General features: G+C 38.5%; 3 protein-coding genes and 1 pseudogene across 18 annotated transcripts; 1 reads left to right on the top strand and 3 right to left on the bottom strand.

The window, feature by feature from the left end:
• Positions 1 to 1,855: 1,855 nt before the first annotated feature.
• LOC105044359 (light-harvesting complex-like protein OHP1, chloroplastic) lies at positions 1,856 to 2,556 on the bottom strand. The gene is given in 4 exon segments (XM_010922222.3): positions 1,856 to 2,011; positions 2,112 to 2,234; positions 2,352 to 2,513; positions 2,515 to 2,556. Coding segments are annotated over 4 exon segments (381 nt in total). The 5' UTR covers positions 2,542 to 2,556; the 3' UTR covers positions 1,856 to 1,942.
• A 5-nt stretch (positions 2,557 to 2,561) lies between these two features.
• LOC105044544 (uncharacterized) lies at positions 2,562 to 5,271 on the top strand. 2 transcript variants are annotated; one of them, XM_019850554.3, is made up of 5 exons: positions 2,562 to 3,036; positions 3,629 to 3,886; positions 4,022 to 4,165; positions 4,283 to 4,879; positions 4,949 to 5,270. In XM_019850554.3, exons 1-5 carry the CDS (start codon positions 2,982 to 2,984, stop codon positions 4,993 to 4,995), a joined length of 1,101 nt encoding a protein of 366 aa, XP_019706113.1. In that variant the 5' UTR covers positions 2,562 to 2,981; the 3' UTR covers positions 4,996 to 5,270. The 2 variants fall into 2 exon arrangements, with proteins under 2 accessions (XP_019706113.1, XP_029120216.1); XM_029264383.2 differs by having other exon boundaries at positions 4,022 to 4,879; positions 4,949 to 5,271.
• A 1,548-nt stretch (positions 5,272 to 6,819) lies between these two features.
• Positions 6,820 to 12,966, bottom strand: LOC105044543 (uncharacterized). Of its 15 annotated transcripts, none has more exons than XR_003800801.2 (6): positions 12,761 to 12,966; positions 8,000 to 8,143; positions 7,592 to 7,823; positions 7,460 to 7,522; positions 7,237 to 7,364; positions 6,820 to 7,060 (listed from the first exon to the last, which is right to left on the bottom strand). XR_003800801.2 is itself a non-coding variant. In XM_019850433.2 (6 exons), exons 2-6 carry the CDS (start codon positions 8,122 to 8,124, stop codon positions 6,982 to 6,984), a joined length of 450 nt encoding a protein of 149 aa, XP_019705992.1. In that variant the 5' UTR covers positions 8,125 to 8,143; positions 12,761 to 12,966; the 3' UTR covers positions 6,820 to 6,981. The 15 variants fall into 15 exon arrangements, 6 of the variants coding, with proteins under 6 accessions (XP_019705992.1, XP_019705991.1, XP_019705989.1 ...); XR_012141290.1 differs by having other exon boundaries at positions 7,460 to 7,672; positions 7,750 to 7,823; XR_003800802.2 differs by having other exon boundaries at positions 7,237 to 7,522; positions 7,592 to 7,672; positions 7,750 to 7,823.
• A 566-nt stretch (positions 12,967 to 13,532) lies between these two features.
• Positions 13,533 to 14,158, bottom strand: LOC109505831 (inositol polyphosphate multikinase beta-like; annotated as a pseudogene).
• Between the last annotated feature and the right edge of the window lie 7,025 nt (positions 14,159 to 21,183).

Raw genomic sequence — 21,183 nt, 5'->3', positions numbered from 1 at the left:
ACCAAATAATTAGAATACAAGATCCATTTTGATTCTCATTCTTATTTCAGATCTTAATTATTTTAATTAAATATTTTTTTAATTTTATTCCAAGCGGAATCTGTAAACAAAATATAAGGCCTACCGTGTCCCTATTTCTCTCTCCTATTAATGTTTTTCTTCTGTCCCTTCTCTTCCCTTCTGTAGTCAAAAGCGGTATCCATTAATATCTTGTAGTGAATTCCTTGGGGGTGTAGCTTAATTACACAAATTGTTTTGAACCAAACCTTAACTTTAATCGTGGGCATGATCTTGAAAGCTTGGTCTAAGCTTGGATTTGACAAGACCTAGCTTGAATTTGAACTGAACTTAAATCAGAGAATTAAGCAATAAACTAAACCGAGCCTTAACGGGTTATTATACAATGCACAAATAGTCTTTTAAATCCTTCATATCCTGGAGAATATGACTATAGAGATCTTAAACCTTAAAAATTTGATTTCCCTTTCTTTCGATCTCTTGAGAGAAAGGAAATGAGATCCATATGTTTATAATTATCCCAATTCACATACCTGGATGCACCACTCAAGACCCGAACTTAGATTTTTTAGTCGCTTGGATAAAGGGTGCTACAATTAGGATTCCCATATATCCTTCTTTCTTTTTTTTTCCTTTTTTTATTTTGGTGAAAAAAATGAAGGGACTTCCCCAGTTTTATTAGAAGAAAAGAGCGAAAACAGGAGATTATCTACAACGGGAGAAATTTACAAAAGGAAGGAGATTAATGCTCTTATTGGGACCTTTGAGGAACCATGTGAGAGATAGAGCTCCTCAGTTTACTCTGCACTTCCAGCATTGTATATTGGAAAGAAGGAAATGGAGACCTTGAAGAACCCAACCCCTCCTCTCCCTTCTCTTTCTCCCCTTTGAAGCACCTTTTTTCAAATGATAGAACTTCCTTCGAAGTTCCTTGTTGGACTAGAATAATTTATCCAAGAGTTCCATTAGCTACAATAATAGAGTCCTTGCTAGCTGATGGTTGTTGGGACAATGCAGCAGGGGTGCAAAGAACCATGTGGAGAAGAAGCCGGCCTGGAATTGGATTGAGGATCGAATTCCTTCCTGTTGATGCACTGGAAGAATCGGCATGATATTGCTGCTGTTGTACATGAGCCATAGAAGAATATTTTGATCTAGAATGCTCTAAATGAGCTACTTTGCAGAGGAAAGTTAGATGGTTCTGATGGAAGGCTGATCTCGGGATAAGTATTGATTTCTTTGTTTTTTCAGTTTTTCTTAACTGTTGAAGATGATTGCTTTCAGTGGATTCGGTGAGCCAAAAGTTTAAGTACACAAGGAAATGAAGCATCGAAAACAAAAGAGTTTGTATATAGTTTCAAGAATCCAGACAAGTTACGGGAGAGCATTGAAACAAATAAATTGGAGTTTTGCATCCATTTATGTACATCACCATGACATCTGTCTCAATTTGCAGTCATTAAATAAAGTAAAAGCTTCAGAAATATTCAACTTCATTTCCAAGATTGCATACTGAAATGACCGGCAAATTTGTATCTAATTATCAATCCTAAACATTATTATCCTGTGCAGTACTCATAGTTTCTGCTGCTTGATAGTGAGTTGTGTTCAATTTTCTCATAGTCCTACTAAAAGCTAGCTATTCAAACCATAATTTGCCGAAACCATTCTGTGGCTGCAAGAGGATTATTTGTTCTGTTCACTTTTTTCTTGCAAGCTAGTGCTTAACGATTTCCCCTTCTCGTTTTTTTTTTTTTTTTCTCCTTAAATAAAGATGTACCAATACATGTTTCTGGGATTTTTTTTGGATGAAGTTCTGGGAAAAATTTGGAGCAAATTGAAGTAAATACTTTATCCTACAGGTTGCTGTTGTTCAAATAAAAAATGAAAGTAGTGTTCAGTACACTCATTCTTTAGATGCAAGCTATAGAGGAAGATCAAGCCCTTTCCCTACATCCACACCAATCATCTGCAGTATGCCCTTGTGAAATACCTGACATAACAATTAAGAAAGGAAATAGAGGATATAAGAACATGTTCTTTGAGAATTAATATATTTATTCTGATACTAGATGAGATGGAAATGCACCCACAAGCTCCACAATAAAAGTCCCAATGATGCCAATCATGCAAGCCCTGGAATTCCATATCTCTGCAGTCTTTGTGAATCCAAGAAACGGCTCTGTAAGTTTTGGCTCTACTTTTGGCACTTCCACCTGAAACCAATCCAATATGGATTTTCCTCACCTTTTTCATTCTTTTTTACCCACCTATGAATCCACAAAGACCTGAAAAAGACACATACTGTTAACAGCGAGAGGGATATCACTTACTCCTGCAGGAAGCTTTGCAGCTCTGATCCTCAAATTTTTTTGCTTTCCGAGGTATTTGGTATTCCTCCTGAGATTACCGCAGAGGAATTGATGCTGGAGAAAAGATGAAGAAATGGTAGGTATAGCTGCCATCTCTCTCTCTCTCTGTGTGATTTGCCCAGCAGTTACTTTGATTTTGTGTGCTAGCCATTGCTTTCCCTCCCACCTTATCTTCTTTGGAACTGAGCTCCAGCTACCACTCGGTCACCATACCTTCCTTCCTCGAATGGCCTTGACGTTCCTGTAGCCAAACAAGTCCACTTCCTGGAAGCGGGGTTCCAGGAACTGAGGACTAAAACCATGTGGGGTCTCAATTCATCCAGCCTGTGATGGGCCGAGAAGAGGGACACGTGGCAAGACAGGTTTCAAACGTGGCCGTGCTCATATTTTAGGCGAGGAGCTGGGGGTGGCGGGGAAGCCTCGTTTTCCCCCGACCACCAATGCTGCTAAAAAGTAGGCAGCTGTTCCTAACTGCCCACACGTTATAATCCAAGCTCGATTGGTTTTGGGTCCCTTTGTTTGGAATTAATCTCAGGTGAGACTTTGAGAGCCTTGTTGCTCGCTGCGATCCATACATGAGGGAAGGAAACAATGTCTGAATCGTTAGGGCGGAGACATGTGCAGAGCATTTCTGCTCTTCATCACGGTAACGTTTTTATGGCTTTGGTCGTAAAACTTCGTCTACATGTTGATGATAAGCATAGACTCATAGAAAAAACACAAGACGAGTCTGAGATAGGTTCTTGGTGGGGGCTTCAATTTTTGAAACAGAGTGGTGCATCGATGTTTGTCCGTACTTTAATATTTAACCTGTCGTGTTCATTGTATAAAGTGCTGATCGACGTCGACAACCGAGCAACCGAACAGCATCCTCAAGTTTCTCCAGCACCGTTGTAACACGAGATTATAGGTCCATCATGAAATGTTCACTGATGTGCTAACGATGTCCCTCTTTCACCTGGAGTTCATAGTTGATCCAGAGGCATTTGCATTTCCATTTATCACATTGATTCTTAATTCATATGTCCTAACAGAATGCCTTGCCTTGAAAATGTTAAAGAACTGAAGAGCGTCTAGGCATTAATTTCTAAAGAAGAAAGTCGCTGGAATTGCTTTAGAAGCAGTGGCATCAAGCAATTGAAAAATATGGCATGGGTTCTTGGACCGTTCCATCATTACGTCCTGTGTTTGTTATGTATCTTTGATATTCACATACGAGATAATTTATTTGTGTGAAGGTCGGGATGTGTCACATGGGCACTGGTCAGCACCGGTGACTCCAACCTTTGCAAGTGGCTTCAGCTTAGAAGATGATCACGATCACCACCATGCGAAGAAGTCGGTTTTGGCAAAGGTGAAGGAGAAGGCTAAGAAGTGGAGACACATGCTTGCTAGGAAGAAACATGGACATGATGACGACAATATGACCCCTCCATGGGGAGTCAGCTTGGACGAAGAGGATGATGAACAAGATCCTGAATACCACGGCGCACCAAGTAATCATCATCTAGTAGCTGCTGCTACGTACATCCTTCTTTTCTTACTCGTTTTCCTTTCTGCTTTCCATGAAACTGGTTCGGTCACCACCGCGCTGAGCGGAAGGCTAAGATGTTCACTGCCTGTGATTCCAGTGTATGAATCAGAGACAGCTCCTGAAACCTATAGATTAGAGGCAACTTCCCAACATCGGCCAGCAGCTCAAAGCCCCAGCGAAATGGAGAAATCAGCAGTTTTGCAGCCCCACAATGCAAACAAAGAATCAGAAATGAAACAAGGTAACGATAAGCTCGAACAACCGGTGCTGAACCTCCTTGATGCCATCAAGGAGACATCATCTTCCCATGATTCAGTTGCATTTTTTTTCTTTTTTCTTTTTCTGATTGAAGATTCAGTTGCTAATAGATCTTTGTTGCACAACATGCCCGCACACCAAAAACCTGTCGGAGGGAACGGTACCAATAAGACTCTGACGGAGACCGTAACGGAGATGCTTGCACCGGCGTACACCATGTTGTCGGAGGCAGCCCAGACGATAGCTTCGAAGATCCAAAGTCCAGGAAGCGGCCGGTATGAGTTAGGAGCGAAGCAGATATGGGATAAGGGGATTTCGGTGAAGGAGTATCTTATGCACAAGCTGGAGCCTGGGGAAGAAGATAGAGCACTCTGTCAGGTGATCACCAAGGCTGTGAGCCCAAGGAATGCTGGTGAAGCCCAGGGTGAAGCGGTCTCTTCTTTGCGGTCAAGGGAAGAGCTACGTGAGACGCAAACCCCAGTTTCCACAAATCCTCGTGCACGTCAAGGACCGATCCCGGTTTCTACAAATCCTCCTGCACGCGAGACACCTACCCCAACTTCTACACATCTTCATGCACATATGTCACCCGTCCCAGTTCCTGCAAAGCTTCATGCATTGGAGTCATCCAACCCAGTTTCTACAAATCTTCGTGCGCATGGGCCGTCCACCACGGTCTCCCCAAATACTCATACAGGTACGTGAGTATACGGCAATACATAACAACAGAAATTTTGGCAGTGCACTGAACTAGACTAGCTTGCAGAAGAAGTTGAAATTGGCGGAAGGAGACTCCAGGCATATACCAACTGAGAGGCTCTGACTTATACGAACGAACACTTAATCAAAAGGAACAGAGGAAATCATGGCCTACGTGATCAACGAGTGCGCGTTAGGGAGCAGCAGTTTCCTGGTTTTGAAGATTTTGTAGGTGATCTTCGATATCTCTGAAGTGATGTACCCTAAATAATGAGATTCATTACCTTTTGAATTCAACATAACGTGGTCGCGAGCATTGGTTCACATGTTCCGACTTTTGTATATTAACTACTACTTGAATCATAACTTGCCTTTTTATTTTAAATCAGAAACACTCCTCTCTATAAACTTATTTTGTTCTGCACAATTAACGAAACTTGTAAGCTACAAAAGGTGCAAAACGCAAACTAAGTGAATGGTTAATCCTACAGGAGTCTTTTCTACCTAAATAAAAATTAAAAAAAAAATACGGCTGCCCTCTGTTGAAAGATTGGAATGCCTGTAGCAATCAAAATATCAACATTAATATCTTTATATCGAGAAAATTAATATTCTTGTGATACATGAATAATATTCACTCTCACCACAAAGCCAGATGTAGGGATACGGAATCTAAGAAGAAAGACTAGATAGAGAAGAAAAGTTTTACATAAGAGTTCTAGTTAGTATAACCTAAATGATTTATCACGTGTATACACAAATTACAAAAATATTCATATATCTTCATCTCAATGTTGCTGTTTGTGTGTGCTATGAGATCCTGATAAGAATGCTGATCTACAAACGTGCTATCCGTACATCGCAAGGTGCAGTATAAGACAAAGCTGGACTTATGCTCGGTCACGAAACTGAAAAGGATCCGACCTCCTTTATAAATGCATTCTTGAAACATTTCAAAGATAACCTTGAGATGCCCTTAACAAGCCAATGCCCTTAAGATACCCATAGGTCACTAAAATAACGTTTCAGACTTTAGCTTCTGGTGATTGGATTTTGATCTGCAGCGATTAAACTGGTGGATGACCAGTACCAACATCTCGGCGTTATTCTGGAGAGGAACAGCAGCAGTAGCACTTGCCCCATAACAAGGGACTGCATGATCTTATGATACTCGCCCAAATCCCTCTAAGCCTTCATCAGAACAACAATCTGTAACATGCCATCTCATGTCGGTTTCTGTGGGAATCAGACTGATGAGAGGTGACAGATCAACGTAATGTCAGTGCAGCAAGTTCCTTTCCACCACATCTCAGTTTCCAATACACATGTCTGCATTGTGCCATCTTAATGGTCAGCGACTAATGGAAGTGTAAGCTACAAATGGCCATCTATCACACTGTAAGTTGGAAGCTGCCTAACATCCTCCAGGTAAAGCCACTCATTGTTTGTGTAATGCAACCATTTCAATCACTCTTCAGCTAATACAAATTAATGCACACAAAAGGGAAATTCAATGGCAACCCACCAATTCCAAAATTTATACTGGCTGATAAGATCACAGCTGGCCAGCAGACACTCCTACCCTTGACATGGTGATGTAAATAGAATGTGCTGCATACTAGTGAGTGCATTGCCATACGGTGACATTAATCATGCAATGCTGCTGCATATTAGAGCTCGTTACTTACACCAACAACAGTCAATATCAGTTAACATAATATATTAATTTTACTATGGATCAATTCACACATCTCACCTTAATAATATTTTGCCTAATAATGGTCAAAATGGTATCAGGCTGGCACTTTCATATCAAAACATACCATAGGAAAGAATCTTAATCATAATAATTTCCCACTAGGAACTTCCACATCACAAGGTTTATTGGATGCACAGAGTGGGCGATCTTCAGAACTGTAAAAGACGAAGTTTGGGATGCCCAGTAAAAGAGGTGAAGTGATTTTAAATATAATTATCATTTGGTGACACAAGATTGCTGTTCAAAGATCAAACAGCTCAAACAATATCAGCAGCATAAACTGCACAGTAATCAGAAGATGGAAAAAATCATAGACAGCTTTTATGATCAAGAAAATTGGCTCACTGCAACTGATATGAAGAAAAAGTGAAACCTAAGTGCTTCTCATTGCTGCACTTTAGTTCAAGCTTCTGAAACGGGCTGCACGTTGTCAAACCAAAAATTTGTGAGGACAATGTCAAATCTGTTTTGGGTTTTGCATACTATGTAGAAACAAGAAGATTTTAGTAAAATATGACAATAAGAGTCATTATTTAGAGATAAGATGTCAAAGCAGGATCAAGAAGCAGACCACAAATAAATGGCTTCAAGCTTACCTACTGTTTGGATCATAATAAAAGCCATTAATAGAGCCATCACTGCAGGAAAAGCAAACATAGTAGAAGCCAACAATAGTCAAGCCGCAGTCTATTCCAACATTAACAAAGTACTGCTCCTTCCATCTCTGAAACATGCATGGGAAGCAGGCATCATCTTGCTGATAGAATAAGTGCCATGCTTCAAGAGGAAATTGGAGAAGATGTTCAGCAAATATAATACCATAAATATGTAAGTGCAGTTGCTCAGGTCCAAAGATTTACCACCATCAGCCTCAACCTGGCTCTGAAGCGAGAAAGAAGAACCCTCTTCATCTGAACCATTAAAAGGAGACTCAGACCAAGGTTCTCTTACCAGAAGTGGGGCAAAAGATGGAAACTTGGACCAGTGCCTTATGTCATCCTCTGGCCTGTAAGAAAACCCACAACCAACTTGCTTGAGAGAAGAATATAGACAAGCCCTATAATGTGGTCAACAATGGAAAAGAAACTACTGGAAAAGTGGGGTCATACGTCGCTTCCCACTTGCCAGTGAAAAATGTATAGTTCTTAGTGTCAACAATTTCTCCCTCCCAGAATGTAACTACCTGATAATATGAAGGAAAAGAGAGAGAACAACTGAATAGAGCTTGCATAACTCCTATAACAGTAAAACTAATTAATTTAGCGGCAAATATAAAAATTGAACAAAATTTCTTGCCAACAGCATATGAATTTAGAAAAGTAACAACATTTTGAAATCCAGGGAACCAAAAGTACTTACAGGTGTGTCCGCTCAAGGAACATTGAGTGCCTCCATTGTACCACATAAATAACCATTTTCAAGATCACATCCTTGGATCCGTACATTAACTTTCCATGCTTCATCTTTCTGTAAACTCGAAACATTCTGAGTTCCAGCAAAAGCCTGCACAAAAGAGCTAGTATCTGTAATTCCAAGTAGGTTAAAAAGCAGCAGAACTCACTAAACATTTTGGCATCCACGACTTAGATGCACTGCGAGAAAAAGGATAGAAGACATAGATAAAAGAGTGTGATAAATATAAATTTAGAAGGAAGATTTTTAAGATATTGCTTTGAACAATAACAATTATAGGAAATGTTATTTGTATTGATGAAGACTGGTTCACGTACTTAACAACATGCACAACACCATCTTGACAAGTACGAGTCTACCATCAGCAAGCACTGCTTCACATTGTACTACATCAGTAAGCTTCAAATAAATAGTGATAATAATCATAGGAATAAAACTATTTTCAAAAGTATTTGTTTCATTTATTTTCCTTGACAGTATTACCATAAAGCTACCTTCACACTTGGATTCGTTAGTAGCACATCTAATCTTACAAATGCTTAACTAACTGGAATGCATGTCTAATTGGTACCATTCGCTATGACTTGCCTTAAAAATCAAACAGGCTGTCAGAACATTGAAAACATGCCAGTTCATCATAATCAAGTCATGCAACATAACATAATCTGTCAGTAGCATAAATATATGATAGTTGAACAGAAATGATATTCATTACCATCATTTGAATCACTTTGTCTGAATCAAAATTTTACCTACACTAGTATAACACCTTGATGTCCATGATTACAAGCTGTGCCTTTGTTGTTTTTCTCCTGAGTTTCTCTGTCCAGTTATTTATAGTACCTTCCATTGTCAAATATTTTTTCAAAAAAAGGTGTCAGTATTTGGCCTTTCTTCGCCTATGTATATCCACACTACTGGTGATATATATAAAAGAGACTATGAACCATGATCACTTCAACTCACATGTCTTCTCATATAACTAACTGCTTAGCTAGCCCTGACATAGATATGGTAAAGAATGTTAGACAGGCTAAAATTTAGTGAAACAGACAGGCAATATGCAAATTTTAAGCAAATGAAGATCAAAGAAGGATGCCTGAGTTGATTCATACTGTGACATATAAGGAACAAATGAGAGATTTATTCCTATCCAATCTAGTCATCATGAGATTATTGTTTACTTATTTCAGAGCTTTTAGGTGAACATTAAATCACATGTACACATGCTGACATGATCAATGTAATAAATTACTGAACAAGAGAGATGATTCCATCCTTGAGGAAATTGATTCCCTCCTCATTTCCTCATACACAACAATAAATGAATCATGAAACATGTGCATAGTTCTTAATTAACTGATTGAAATTGTGATCCAAATAAAAATGTTACATTGTGAAGTAATTTTCAATTATGAAAAATGTTCTTTAGTATGATACATTTGTCATTTTAAAGTTGCTTGATAATAGATGCTATATGAAAGCTACCTTATATCTAAGCCCATTTAGAGCCATCAAAAAGTTATATAAACCTTGTAATGACATCGGAAAAGTGTACAAGCAGGAGGTAGAGAATGTCCAGAACTCGCATCTTGTTCTGAGCAAGTTCTTTTTTTCTCAGTATATATTACATGAGCTTTATGAAGAAAATAATATAAACACATGCAATGGCTAGAACAGTTAGTGCTAAATACAGTAGGGCAATATGAAAAATAAAGAACAAGTAGAAAGCATAACAATGATATCAGATGAACTTATATGTTATAATCTATAACTGCTAGAATATCTAATGAACTTGGTTGGCTTGTTAGGTGGAGGCATATATGTAAGCATCTATATATTTATTTACATACGAATGTAATAACAGTACAAGTAAAATTTTACATATTGTGATAACCTCCTCTTTCTTGATACATGTTCTTTCAGAGTCAGTAGACAAATGATTACAGTCTATACAACAACTCCTAAAAAGCTCAAGCAATTTACAAATTTTCATCAATAAACCTAGCAAGGCAAAGGAAGCCTTTCCACTTAGTGCCTTTCAGTTTACAATTTTATTGTCCCTACTAGTTACTGTTTCAAGTAGTTCTGCATTTGGTTGTTTAAATGTACGTCATAGAGCTAGCTTTAACCTAAAATGTTTCCACCCAAATTGCAACCAAAGCTCCAAGGCACTTGCATATGCAAAGCTTACATAGTAAAAAGAATAAAAAAATAGCAAAAAATCAATCTTTCCTTGATTCTACCAATCTAAACCAAGCAAGAGATATTACTATTGACAATAGAAAAAACTAAAATTGCTCCAAGATTCAAGAAACAAGTCAGTTTAGTGGGTTAATAATTTTAAATTGGAGAAAGGGTAGAGAAAAGAAAGTGTCAATGGTGATATGTCAAGCCTAGGCTACTCATCATTTGGTTAAGTTGTAAGGGCAGCCAATCCACAAGCAAACTTGGTTGAGTATAGGACTTAAGGTTCCAAAACATACATCACCATGTACATACCCATCTACTAGTAAGGTGAAATGTGCGATGACATGAAAACAAATATTTCTTAGGAGCAATAATATAAAAATAAATTTATTCAAGCAAATTTTTTTGCAAAAAATATCTTAAATAAATTAGACCAGTATCAAACAAGAGCATGGGCTTGCAGCAATTGGTCCCATTGGTCTAGCCAACTGGGAAACACAAAACGCCAAATGAAATTTCAAGGAAGAATTCCCAGTGCACGAACTAAGCACCATGCTGCCACAGGGAAGGTCAGATGATGCGTGCTACAGAGGATGAAGACAAACAGAAATAAAAGTATTAGGAACAAAGAGACAAGAGGTGTATAGGAAAGATAGGTGGGCATTTGGAAATGACAATACTACTGACAAGGGGGAGTAGGGGGGGTTGGGGTGTCACACAGAGACTCCACTAGAAAAAAACTTCTCTTATGAAGTTTGAAGACCTAAATTTAATAGCAACTGTGGATGAAAAATGATGTGGACAGTCTAATTCAGGTGAGATTTATTTTATAATTTTAAGACATCATTTTTGTGAAGTAGCATTGTAGCAGCCCCAGCTTGCTATCTAGGTCCACCTAGGCCCACCTGCGAGGCAGCAATGTACTTTCTCTTTGGTGGCGGGCTCCACACACCTCCCCCTCCAATTGGCATGCAGCATGTCTGACCACTCTCTCTCTCTCTCTCTCTCTCTCTCTCTCAGCTCTCTCTGTCTCCCCTTCTCAGTCTGTCACATGCCTCTCTCTATCCCCCTCCAATATCTCACCTTCCCACAGTCTCTCACAAACACTCTCTCTTAATCTCTTGCACACACTCTCTCTGCCTTACACTCTCTTTCTATCTTTCACTCATTTGCTCTGTGTAGAGGAGTTACCACTCAAAATATTATATCAGCTGAGACCTGCCAACAGACGTTATACATTGGCATCTATGACTGTTTCAAAACCTATATTACCCTGACTCATTCTGAAAGGTATAAATGTGGCATTATGGCCTTGCTTCAAGATATAAATACAGTATCGTGGCCCTATCGCAGGTAATAAATGCAGCCTTAGTCTTATAGGCTGTAAAGTTCAGAATAAATTTGAGATCTGATATTTGATATCAGGTTCTTGCTATAGCTCTAGGGCTGGCTAGGGCTTCTTTCTATCTCTTGCTCGCACATTCGGGCGCTACTTCATTCTTTTTCAAAGAACTCCTCCCCTTTCATCCAATGAAAGATAGGAGTTCATTGCGCCAAAAACTTTTGAGGAAGAACCAACGCAAAAGAAATTGCTACTGAATTGGAAAAATTGGGTGCTATCATAGTATGAGCTTAAGTTCATGGGCTGGAAATAAACAGATCCGAACCGCTGACATCCGCCACATGGTAAACCACTGCCTCTCTCATTTTGAATATAAAATTTGGATTTAGTTTGAAACAATATATTATTTTACCATACGAACTTTTGGAATTAATTTCTTTGCTACTTGGTTGATTCATCTAACTAGAGTAGATTGCTACTTATTGGACTGCTAAGCTCATCATTTTTGTTTTTCTTTTAAAATCTAAGGGCTTAAAGATTAACATGATATTACTTTTGAGAGGTGCGAGTAGAGACAAGGCCAGAGCTGAAGTATAGATTAGACTTAAATTTGTTGGTTTATTTCTCAAATTTGCTTGAGAACTATGTGTAAACATGTTAAGTACTTCAAGCTTATTTATAATTATAAATTTGGTAAATTATTTCGTTTGTCACATTTAGTGACATGTATGAATGTATCAAATATTTTACCACTACCTGTGTGTGATTTACATTATCATCAGATTTATGTTAAGCTCATTAACAAGTTCAAAAGCCTTAAATCATCCCAACAAAATCTTTTTTAGTCTTGAAGCATACGGGAACAATAAATCCGAAAAGTTTCCCCCTAAAACAACAATTCTTGAGTTGGAACCACCTCAACAAAGACAACTCTATGAGACATGTACGAAAAACAAAAATTAACCAGAAAAAAATTTCTCCCGTCTCACAATGCCAGCCCTAACAATAGAGGATTTCAGATACACAGCAGTACGAGGACAAGAAAAACCAGCCTACTTCCAGTTCTTGACCTAACATAGCTCCCTAACCTAGGGTCAAAGCGTTATCGGACGAAACCCTAGAGAAATCGATCGGATGGGCGAAAGAAAGTGGAAAAGGTAGAAGAAATTCCTAACCTGAAACTTGCGAAGTAGTCGAGCTCTCGACCACTCTCACAGGCATTTCCGGCGATCGATTGGATCTCAAAAGAAAGCTCGCCCGCGCTCGAGAGGCGCTCGTCCGTCGGTTCTTGCAAACTTTTCCCTCAGGAGTCAGGATGGAGGAGGTATAAAAAAAAAAAAAGGCTTTGATGACCCCGAGTCTAGTATTATTGCCTAACAAATATGCAATTTAGTTAGAGAATATGATAGCCCAAATAAGACACATTATCGTCTCTCTTTTAAAAAAATTAGGTACTCTAGATGGTATCCCGTACCTATACAAGATTTCCGCTGCACTTCTAGACGTCAATTTGGCATCAGATCCCCAAATAAATCACCTGCTTATCTACTCGTGTGTATTGTGCACGAAACCTCATCTACCATCCCTGTCGGGGTACAGAAACCAATAATTTTTCCCTTTTTTTAAAAAAAAATAACGGGGAGGGTGCAAGCCCACCCACGAGATTTCATTAAACAGATAAATCATAACATATTATGTCCGATCTAAATCCAATTACAAATAGCATTAACAGTATTTTTTTAATTCACATGGGCCATTTGCCGGGCCTCCACCGATGCTATTTCGAAAAATTTGAAATGGTGGCTCTTGTTTTAACTGTTTGGAGGAAATTTCGTTTCAATGTCCATTTTAGAGAGAAATAAAAATGATCCATTTCTTCCGTAATCGAATTTGGACTCAATTCGGAGTCAAAATCTCGTTCCAGTGGAATGAGATTAAAAAAAAAAATCATCCGCTCAACTCCAACAGCTGCGCGAGCACCCCATCGATCGGTTGTACACCACGGAGGCAAAGGCGTAATCCGACAGATCCGAATCCAGCACCGAATTTGAGGATACGAACTGCCTGAGCATTCGTCGGACGTCCTTGGCCGTGAACCACCGGACAGCATCACGATTCGGCGGCCAAAAGCCGGCATCGCCGCCCTAGTGGATCCGCCGCCAGAGATTCAGAAGCCGAGGGTGAGGTTGGTGGTGTCACAATCCTTCTTGAGGCATTTGTGAAAGTAGCTAGTCGTCTGGGGCGGAAGGATACAAGGTGCGGGCACCAATCTTGATGTCAATGAGGGAGGGGCGGTGGAGGCAGACAGCGAGATCATCGAGGACAAAGTGGGGATGGGAATTGGAGCCATCGAAGGTGGGGAGGAGCTGGGTGCTGTGGAAGCCCAGGAAGAAGGTGCGAACGTGGGGAGGGACACAAGGATCGGAGGAGGACATGTGGAAGGCTGCCTCGTGGGCCTCATGATTGTTGCCCTGGAGGAGCTTGTAAAAGAACCCCGGGCCGTCGATGAGGGGGCCCAGCTAGCCCTCTGTGGCCTGGTGGCCGATGACCTGGTGGTCCAAAGGCCTCAACATTTTTTTTTAATGATAATTTTCTATCTATATTTTTTAATGATATTTTTTTAAAAAAAATTAAATATATTATTATATTTAATTTTTATTTAATATCAATTTTTAAAATAATTAATTTTTAAAAATTTTAGTTAAAAATAAAAATAAAAATTTGAGTTGGCTTTATACGAATCAAATAACAACAATGAAAATCATCTATTTCAATTTCGATCACAGATCAAACATTGGGATGATTTGACCATTCCAATTCTAATCCATTTCCATTCGGATTCCGATTTCAATTGCGAACCAAACATTCCCTAAAATGATTAACCAACAAGTATCACTTAGATTATTTGATCTTGAATATGTATCAAAGATCTTCTCCCCATATATATATATATATATATATATATATATATAGAGAGAGAGAGAGAGAGAGAGAGAGAGAGAGAGAGAACAAAATAAGATAAATGAATGACCGCAAAAATAAGCTTAAAACAAAAAATATCTATTCTAAATAAATGAAATGATGCAGATTATATGAGAGAATGCCATATCCAATGTATACTTGCACATGCTTCCAACAACACTTCTAATTTCAAATTGCAAGTGGCCGGAACATTCAACATCTTCTAGATACATAAATTGTCTGACTAGGCTCACCGGATAGAAGGATTAGTTGCATTTTAATCTCTCTCCTTACCTAATCGCTTACCGCCCATACCTTTGGGATGGGTCCCATCAATTATAGTACCATTGCTTGCATTAGAAGGATAAGGGTTATCTCTATCATGCCAGCGGAAGATTCACCTTCCTTCATGCGAATTCACGATCAGGTTGCACAATAATTGCCTTGACATCTGTGTAGATAGAAGAAAGAAGAAATTTGAAAGTGTGTTGAGATCCATGCAAGACTGATCCAATGGCTAATATTGTAAAAAAAAAGAACAATCATTCTTTTATGTGAAAAATCCAACCTGAACCTAGGTGGTTGGATTACATTATCTTCTATGTTTTTTCCATTCCATCGTGATCTAGACAAGCCCACCAAATATGACACTAACCCATCTAAACTATTTTGGTATCAAGTCAAAAAATTTAGTCTTAATTATTTTTCTTATAGCAAATCAAGATTCTATAATGTATGATTACATTACATAAAAATTTAGATATGTACCATAAAGTTGAAATATCTAACATCTTATCAATAACATAATTGTTGTAGGAGGATGGTATTTTTAGTCCCACATCGGTTATGATTCTAGAAAGAGTATGGCTTATATGGATTGGAACATTCTTTCCCACGTGAAGCGTCTTTTAAAAACTAAAATCATGAGACTTCAAATGATCAAAGCCCATTAAAATCCAAAGACGATCAGAGCTAAAGTAAGCAATAACCGCAATAATAGTTATCAATGAACTCAAATTAAGGATGAAAATGGTATGGATATTATTCGTTATGATCTATTAAAGAAAATGAATATAGGTATGGATAGACAACTATGCTATCTGTATTTGAACATCCGAATCTATATGAAATCTTATATAATTTTATATAACACTTACTATTTTTTAAAAAAAATATAGAATCACATAAATATGTTATTAACTTAATTTATTATCTATTTAATAATATTTTTAATTTTATAATTATAAAATTTAATTATCTAAATTATTTTCATTGTTATATTTATATTTTTAATATTTAAATTATATTTATATTTATTTAAAATAAATATAAATATGGATATGAATATGTTGGTATATTTGATCTGTGAGTAAAATCCGGGTATCAGGAAGATAGTTTCTCCGAGAAAAGACGTTGCGGAGATATGGACAGCGTATATCGTGTCTTTATCATAAAACTGTACGATGCATAATAAAATTTGGTTTTTGTTGTAGTTTTTCCAGCTTTGGTTCTATGTCTAACTTTAAAGCTAAGATTTCGTGTGTGACTTGGTTCCTAAAATTTGCGTTTGATTCGACCGTGCGGTCGGGCCAATGGATTAGCTCTAATCTACGGGAGGAAAAATCATGATTTTTCAATTTAAATAATTCAATATCTTGTTTAGACGGGTCATCACTATATAAATCATATAATTTTGTATGTCCCATCATGCAACATGCATCCACGTGCATCCGCTATTATACCTGGAAATGTAAAAGAAGATACTTAAAAACAGATTAGTATTCAACTATTCATCACTTGTCCAAGGTTCAATTGAACAATTAATATTATTCATCGTACACAAACGAAACATATTATTGAAACATATACTACATACTAATTCATGGAACCCCCACACTGTTAACTGGAGCACAAAGAGATGGTCACACGCGTCTATATATTCGTCAATACAGAGCCCTGCGCACGGCAATGATCAATACCACGTCGCCACATCATTAATGGTGCCACCATACCCAGTGACGGTCGCAGGTCAAACAACACCAGCCCCTCACGCGACTGACGATAGAAACAACACCAGCTCATCGTACGGCTGAGGGACAGAATTACATATCGAATTGATTAAACATAAAAATAATAAATTTTAAAAATAAAATTAAAATCGATATTTAATATATAAATTTAAATCAAAAAATAAAATTATAAATCAGTATAAAAAAAATTACGATATATTTTTTACCATCTTGCGCAGGTAGCAATTCATCGTGATTGATGATCGTGGATTTGAGAAAATCCGCTGTCGAGCTGTACAGACTACAGATATCCATTCGGACCTGACTTAGAAAGTTTTCTCTTGATCTGATCCGTCTGCTCCAAAGTGGATCTTAGAGCTCTTGAATCTGCAACCGAATCGATCTTCGAAAGCTGCTGGATCAACTCTTGAAGCAGTCTTCTTTTTCCTTCACTTGAACGGCATCTGAACTCTTTCAAGCACTACAGATATCCACTCGGACCTGACTTAGAAAGTTTTCTCCTGATCTGATCCGTCTGCTCCAAAGTGGATCTTAGAGCTCTTGAATCTGCAACCGAACCGATCTTCGGAAGCTGCTGGATCAACTCTTGAAGCAGTCTTCTTTTTCCTTCACTTGAACGGCATCTGAACTCTTTCAAGCACTTTAAGGATCAGCCCAACTCCTTTGGGTATGGAATATGGCAACAACCTAACTCTTAGACCTGTGAGATCGGAGGGTAGTGGAGGTAGGAGAGAAGCAGGGTTTTGGATCTATAATTTTCAATACAAAGACCTTTGGAAAGGGGTCTATTTATAGATCCAAAACCCTAACCATATGCAACCGACATTGGGCGACACCTCTTTGAATTCAAACTTCAAAGAGGGCGCCCACTCCTCTCTCTCGTTTCAACCTTATCCGCAGGAGGCGACGCCCCTTAGTTTTTCTCCGAACAAAAGAAGGGATGGAAGCCCATTTGTTCGTTTCTCTCGTAACAAAAGAAGGCGCGCATGCCCCTATGATCTTATCATAGTTGGCGTGTGCCCTCTCTCTCCCATTTAAATTCAAATGGATGGGGTGGTTGCCCTTATCCATTTGAATTCAAATTGGATGAGGTAGTTTCCCTCATCCTTATCCATTTGGCATGAGATCTTCTCATGCGATGGATTATAAGATAAATGAGAAACGAAGGGGGGGGGGGTGCCAACGATTGGCACCCTTCCTCTCTAATTCTTAAAGGACGTGCCCTTCTTGACCAAGTCAAGGAGTCCCTTCAAATTTAAATCAAATTTAAATTTAATTGAAGGAGGCTTAGTGCAACCAACACTTTATGTCTAATTTAGAGCCCAAATAGATTACGCTAAGCCCTATTTGATAGGGAACCTAATCCTGAAGAAATTTGGGTCTAATCATGTACTAGCATGATTCTCTTAGATCTAATTGGACTACTTCAGTTCAATTAAGCAAACCTAGACCAAAGTTCTTTTTTGTATGACCCAATAGGTTCAATTCTATATGATAATAAGATATGTTGTGATCTCTATCAGTAACATCATCGAAATTTTTTTTGATAGATTGAAACTCTTTCCAATTCAGCCAATTAGAATTATTGATCATGGACATAATTCTAATTGACCCCACAATCTATCAATGATACCTAACAGTATATAGTGACAACCTATCAGAATTAAATAAATGAACCTCTAGGTACAATTACCGTGTGATGTGGTTCTTCTATCATGAGTCTCAACAGAACAGAGGCTAAGGATAACTCATCAAACCTCATTCCTGTTATATGTTAGAATCAATCAATTCGAGTCTAAGGAGAAACCTTATGAAAATATCTTTCCATCATTCACACTGTCATGGCCATGGGCTTTAGGACTCAATCTCATGATCTATATAGGACTACTTCTCTTCTACCGAGATCGATAGATCTCATCTTAATGCAACTCAATTCTTATAATAAATATACTGCAGTCAACATACACCTCAAGACTCCATATGGCTAGGAGATCAAGTTATGATGTAGTCAAACTTGGCACCCTCAAGGTGAACGACCGATGTATCTCAGGTCAGAGAATTAAACACACCACTGCAGCATCGAGTATGTCACTAACGAGAAGATAGATATCCTAGTGATTACTCATGATTAGTCATGCTCAGTATCCTTATTCGTAACAAGCACTTATACTTTCGCTCCAGTGTCTCCATACCATACATTTAAGACTCATCTATTCGAAAGAAGCAATCATGCATCAATCTTTTTGGATTAATCACCGTCTCTATAATGATCCAATGATCGAGAGCAATTCATGAATTAACTAATGATAATACATGTCTTAAATTCTCAACTCTTAAGAATATGTATTATCATACCTATTAACTCAATAGACAATTCACAGACATAATAAACACAGATGTGAATAGATAAAAATTCAAATTTTATTAATATAAAAGTCTATCATACAAAATATGTCCTAAGAAAGTTTTACAAGTGTCGATAAATTCTAACTTCTAAGACATACATTTAACAAACTCCTACGTATACTAAAGTCAATTGGCTACAAATTTAAGTATCATCTTTTCAAAGTGGGCTTCAGTCTTTTGCTGGCTCAATTGCTTCATCAATGGATCAGCCACGTTGTTCGTGGTGTCAACTTTCTTCACCTCAATATATCTTTTCTCGAGATAATCGTGGATGAGGTAGAACCGTCACTCAATGTACTTGGATTTCTAATGAGATCTTGGCTCCTTAGCTAGAGCTATGGTGCCATTATTGTCGCAAAAAAATAGGACGACATCCGATGGCATTACACCTAGCTCCATAATAAATTTTTTGAACCAAAATACTTTTTTTGCAACTTCCGATGCAACGATGTACTTTACTTTCATGGTGGAGTCTGCAATGACAGTTTACTTGAAACTCTTTTAGCTTATAGCATCATCATTACACAAGACAATACTATCTGATGTCGACTTTCGATCATCAATATCAGATATAAAATCTAAATCAGTATATCTCTGTACTTTAAGATCTTCATTGCCAAAGATCAAAAATATATCCTTAATTCTTCTCAAATACTTAAGGATACATTTTACAAAAGTTCAGTGCTCTTCCTCTGAATTCAATTCATATCTGCTTGTAACACACAGCATGAGCGATATCAGGTCGTGTATAAAGTATGGCATACATGAAGCTCCCTATGGCTGAAGCATAAAGAATCTTACTCATGCATTATATCTCTTCTGATATGTTGGGGCTCATTTTTTTGGAGAGATGGATACCATGTCTGAAAGATACAAATCTCCTTTTGAAATTTTTCATGCTGAACCTCTTCAGCACCTCCTCAATATACATCTTTTGTGACAATACTAACACCTTCTAAATCTATCTCTATAGACCATTATCCTCAAAATAAAGGATGCCTCTCCTTGGTCTTTTATGAAAAAAATTTTGGACAACCAAATTTTGATCGAGGTTAACATGAGAATGTCATTCTCAATTAGCAGGATATCATGTTGTGATCCAGGTGGTGTGCCCAAGGTCCAGGAGACCAAGGCTAAGGCCAAGGTCCATCATTCATGAGGGCTTCATGGAGGCTCTAGGACTAGTTGGGCCCTAGGTTGAAAGGCGGTGGGCCTTTCGGATTCTTGAGGTCTAGGTTATGTGGGCCTCAAGGGACCAACTCTTTATGGGCCAGGTCTGGGCCCAGGATAGGTGAGATTAGATCGAGTCATGGGTGTACATAGGCTTGGGTTAACCTAATCTCCCATAGAGTTGGTCAAGGGAGTTTTGGGTTTGGGTCACTTGACCCTATGTATATATATACATGTACTTGTATAGGTTTGATCAAGCCAAGAAAATACAGAACTCTTTCTCCCAAGTCTCTCTCTCTCTTCTCCCTCTCTCTCCAGCAATTCTTCACGCCCCAAGAGCAAGAAACCCTAAGGTTTCTTGCCGCCAGATCCTAGAAAGGAAAGAAAAGCAAGGAGGCGCTAGCCCCTTCCCCCTTGCAGCCGCCAACCAGATTGCTCCCCTCCTCTCTTGCAGCCATCCAAGCATCAGGTCCAGGATCTGGAATCCCTTGAGAAGAGGTTGATACAAGTTTCTCTCAGATCTAGAGTTGATCTAAGGTCGTTTGAGGTGCGAGTGAGATCTCCATCAACAGATCTACAAGAAAGGCTGCAGCAGGACAGATCTGCAAGGTCTGTCTCCATCTACCTTCTTTCCTGTCTAGAACACCCTGATTTGAGATCTATGAATTGAAAGACCTTGGTCCAGGCCTAATCTAGTTGGGTACCAGATCTTGGATTTTTTAGAGATGATTTCAGAGGTGTTCTTCATATGGAATGAAAGGCTGACGAAGAAGACAGCAACCAGGCTGATTTCGTCAAGGGCCTTAGATCGAGTCCAGGAGTCTCCAGATCAGTTCGTTGCTGGTTCCGCTATATCCAAAGTCTGTGGGGGGAGCCGGGATCGTGCTCCAATAGTTGGTATCAGAGCCACGGTGGTGAGGAAGCAGTTCCAAGCATGAGAAGTTGAAGATCCCAAGTGCTGAAAATTTTCAGCAAGGTACCATCAAGGTATATTCTACACTTCTTGATTTTATATTGCTTGTTTGGCTTGG

This window comes from Elaeis guineensis, chromosome 5, assembly GCF_000442705.2.
Source record: "Elaeis guineensis isolate ETL-2024a chromosome 5, EG11, whole genome shotgun sequence".
In the NCBI taxonomy this organism is placed as follows: Eukaryota; Viridiplantae; Streptophyta; class Magnoliopsida; order Arecales; family Arecaceae; genus Elaeis; species Elaeis guineensis.
This window is presented reverse-complemented; position numbering and strand designations above follow the sequence as displayed.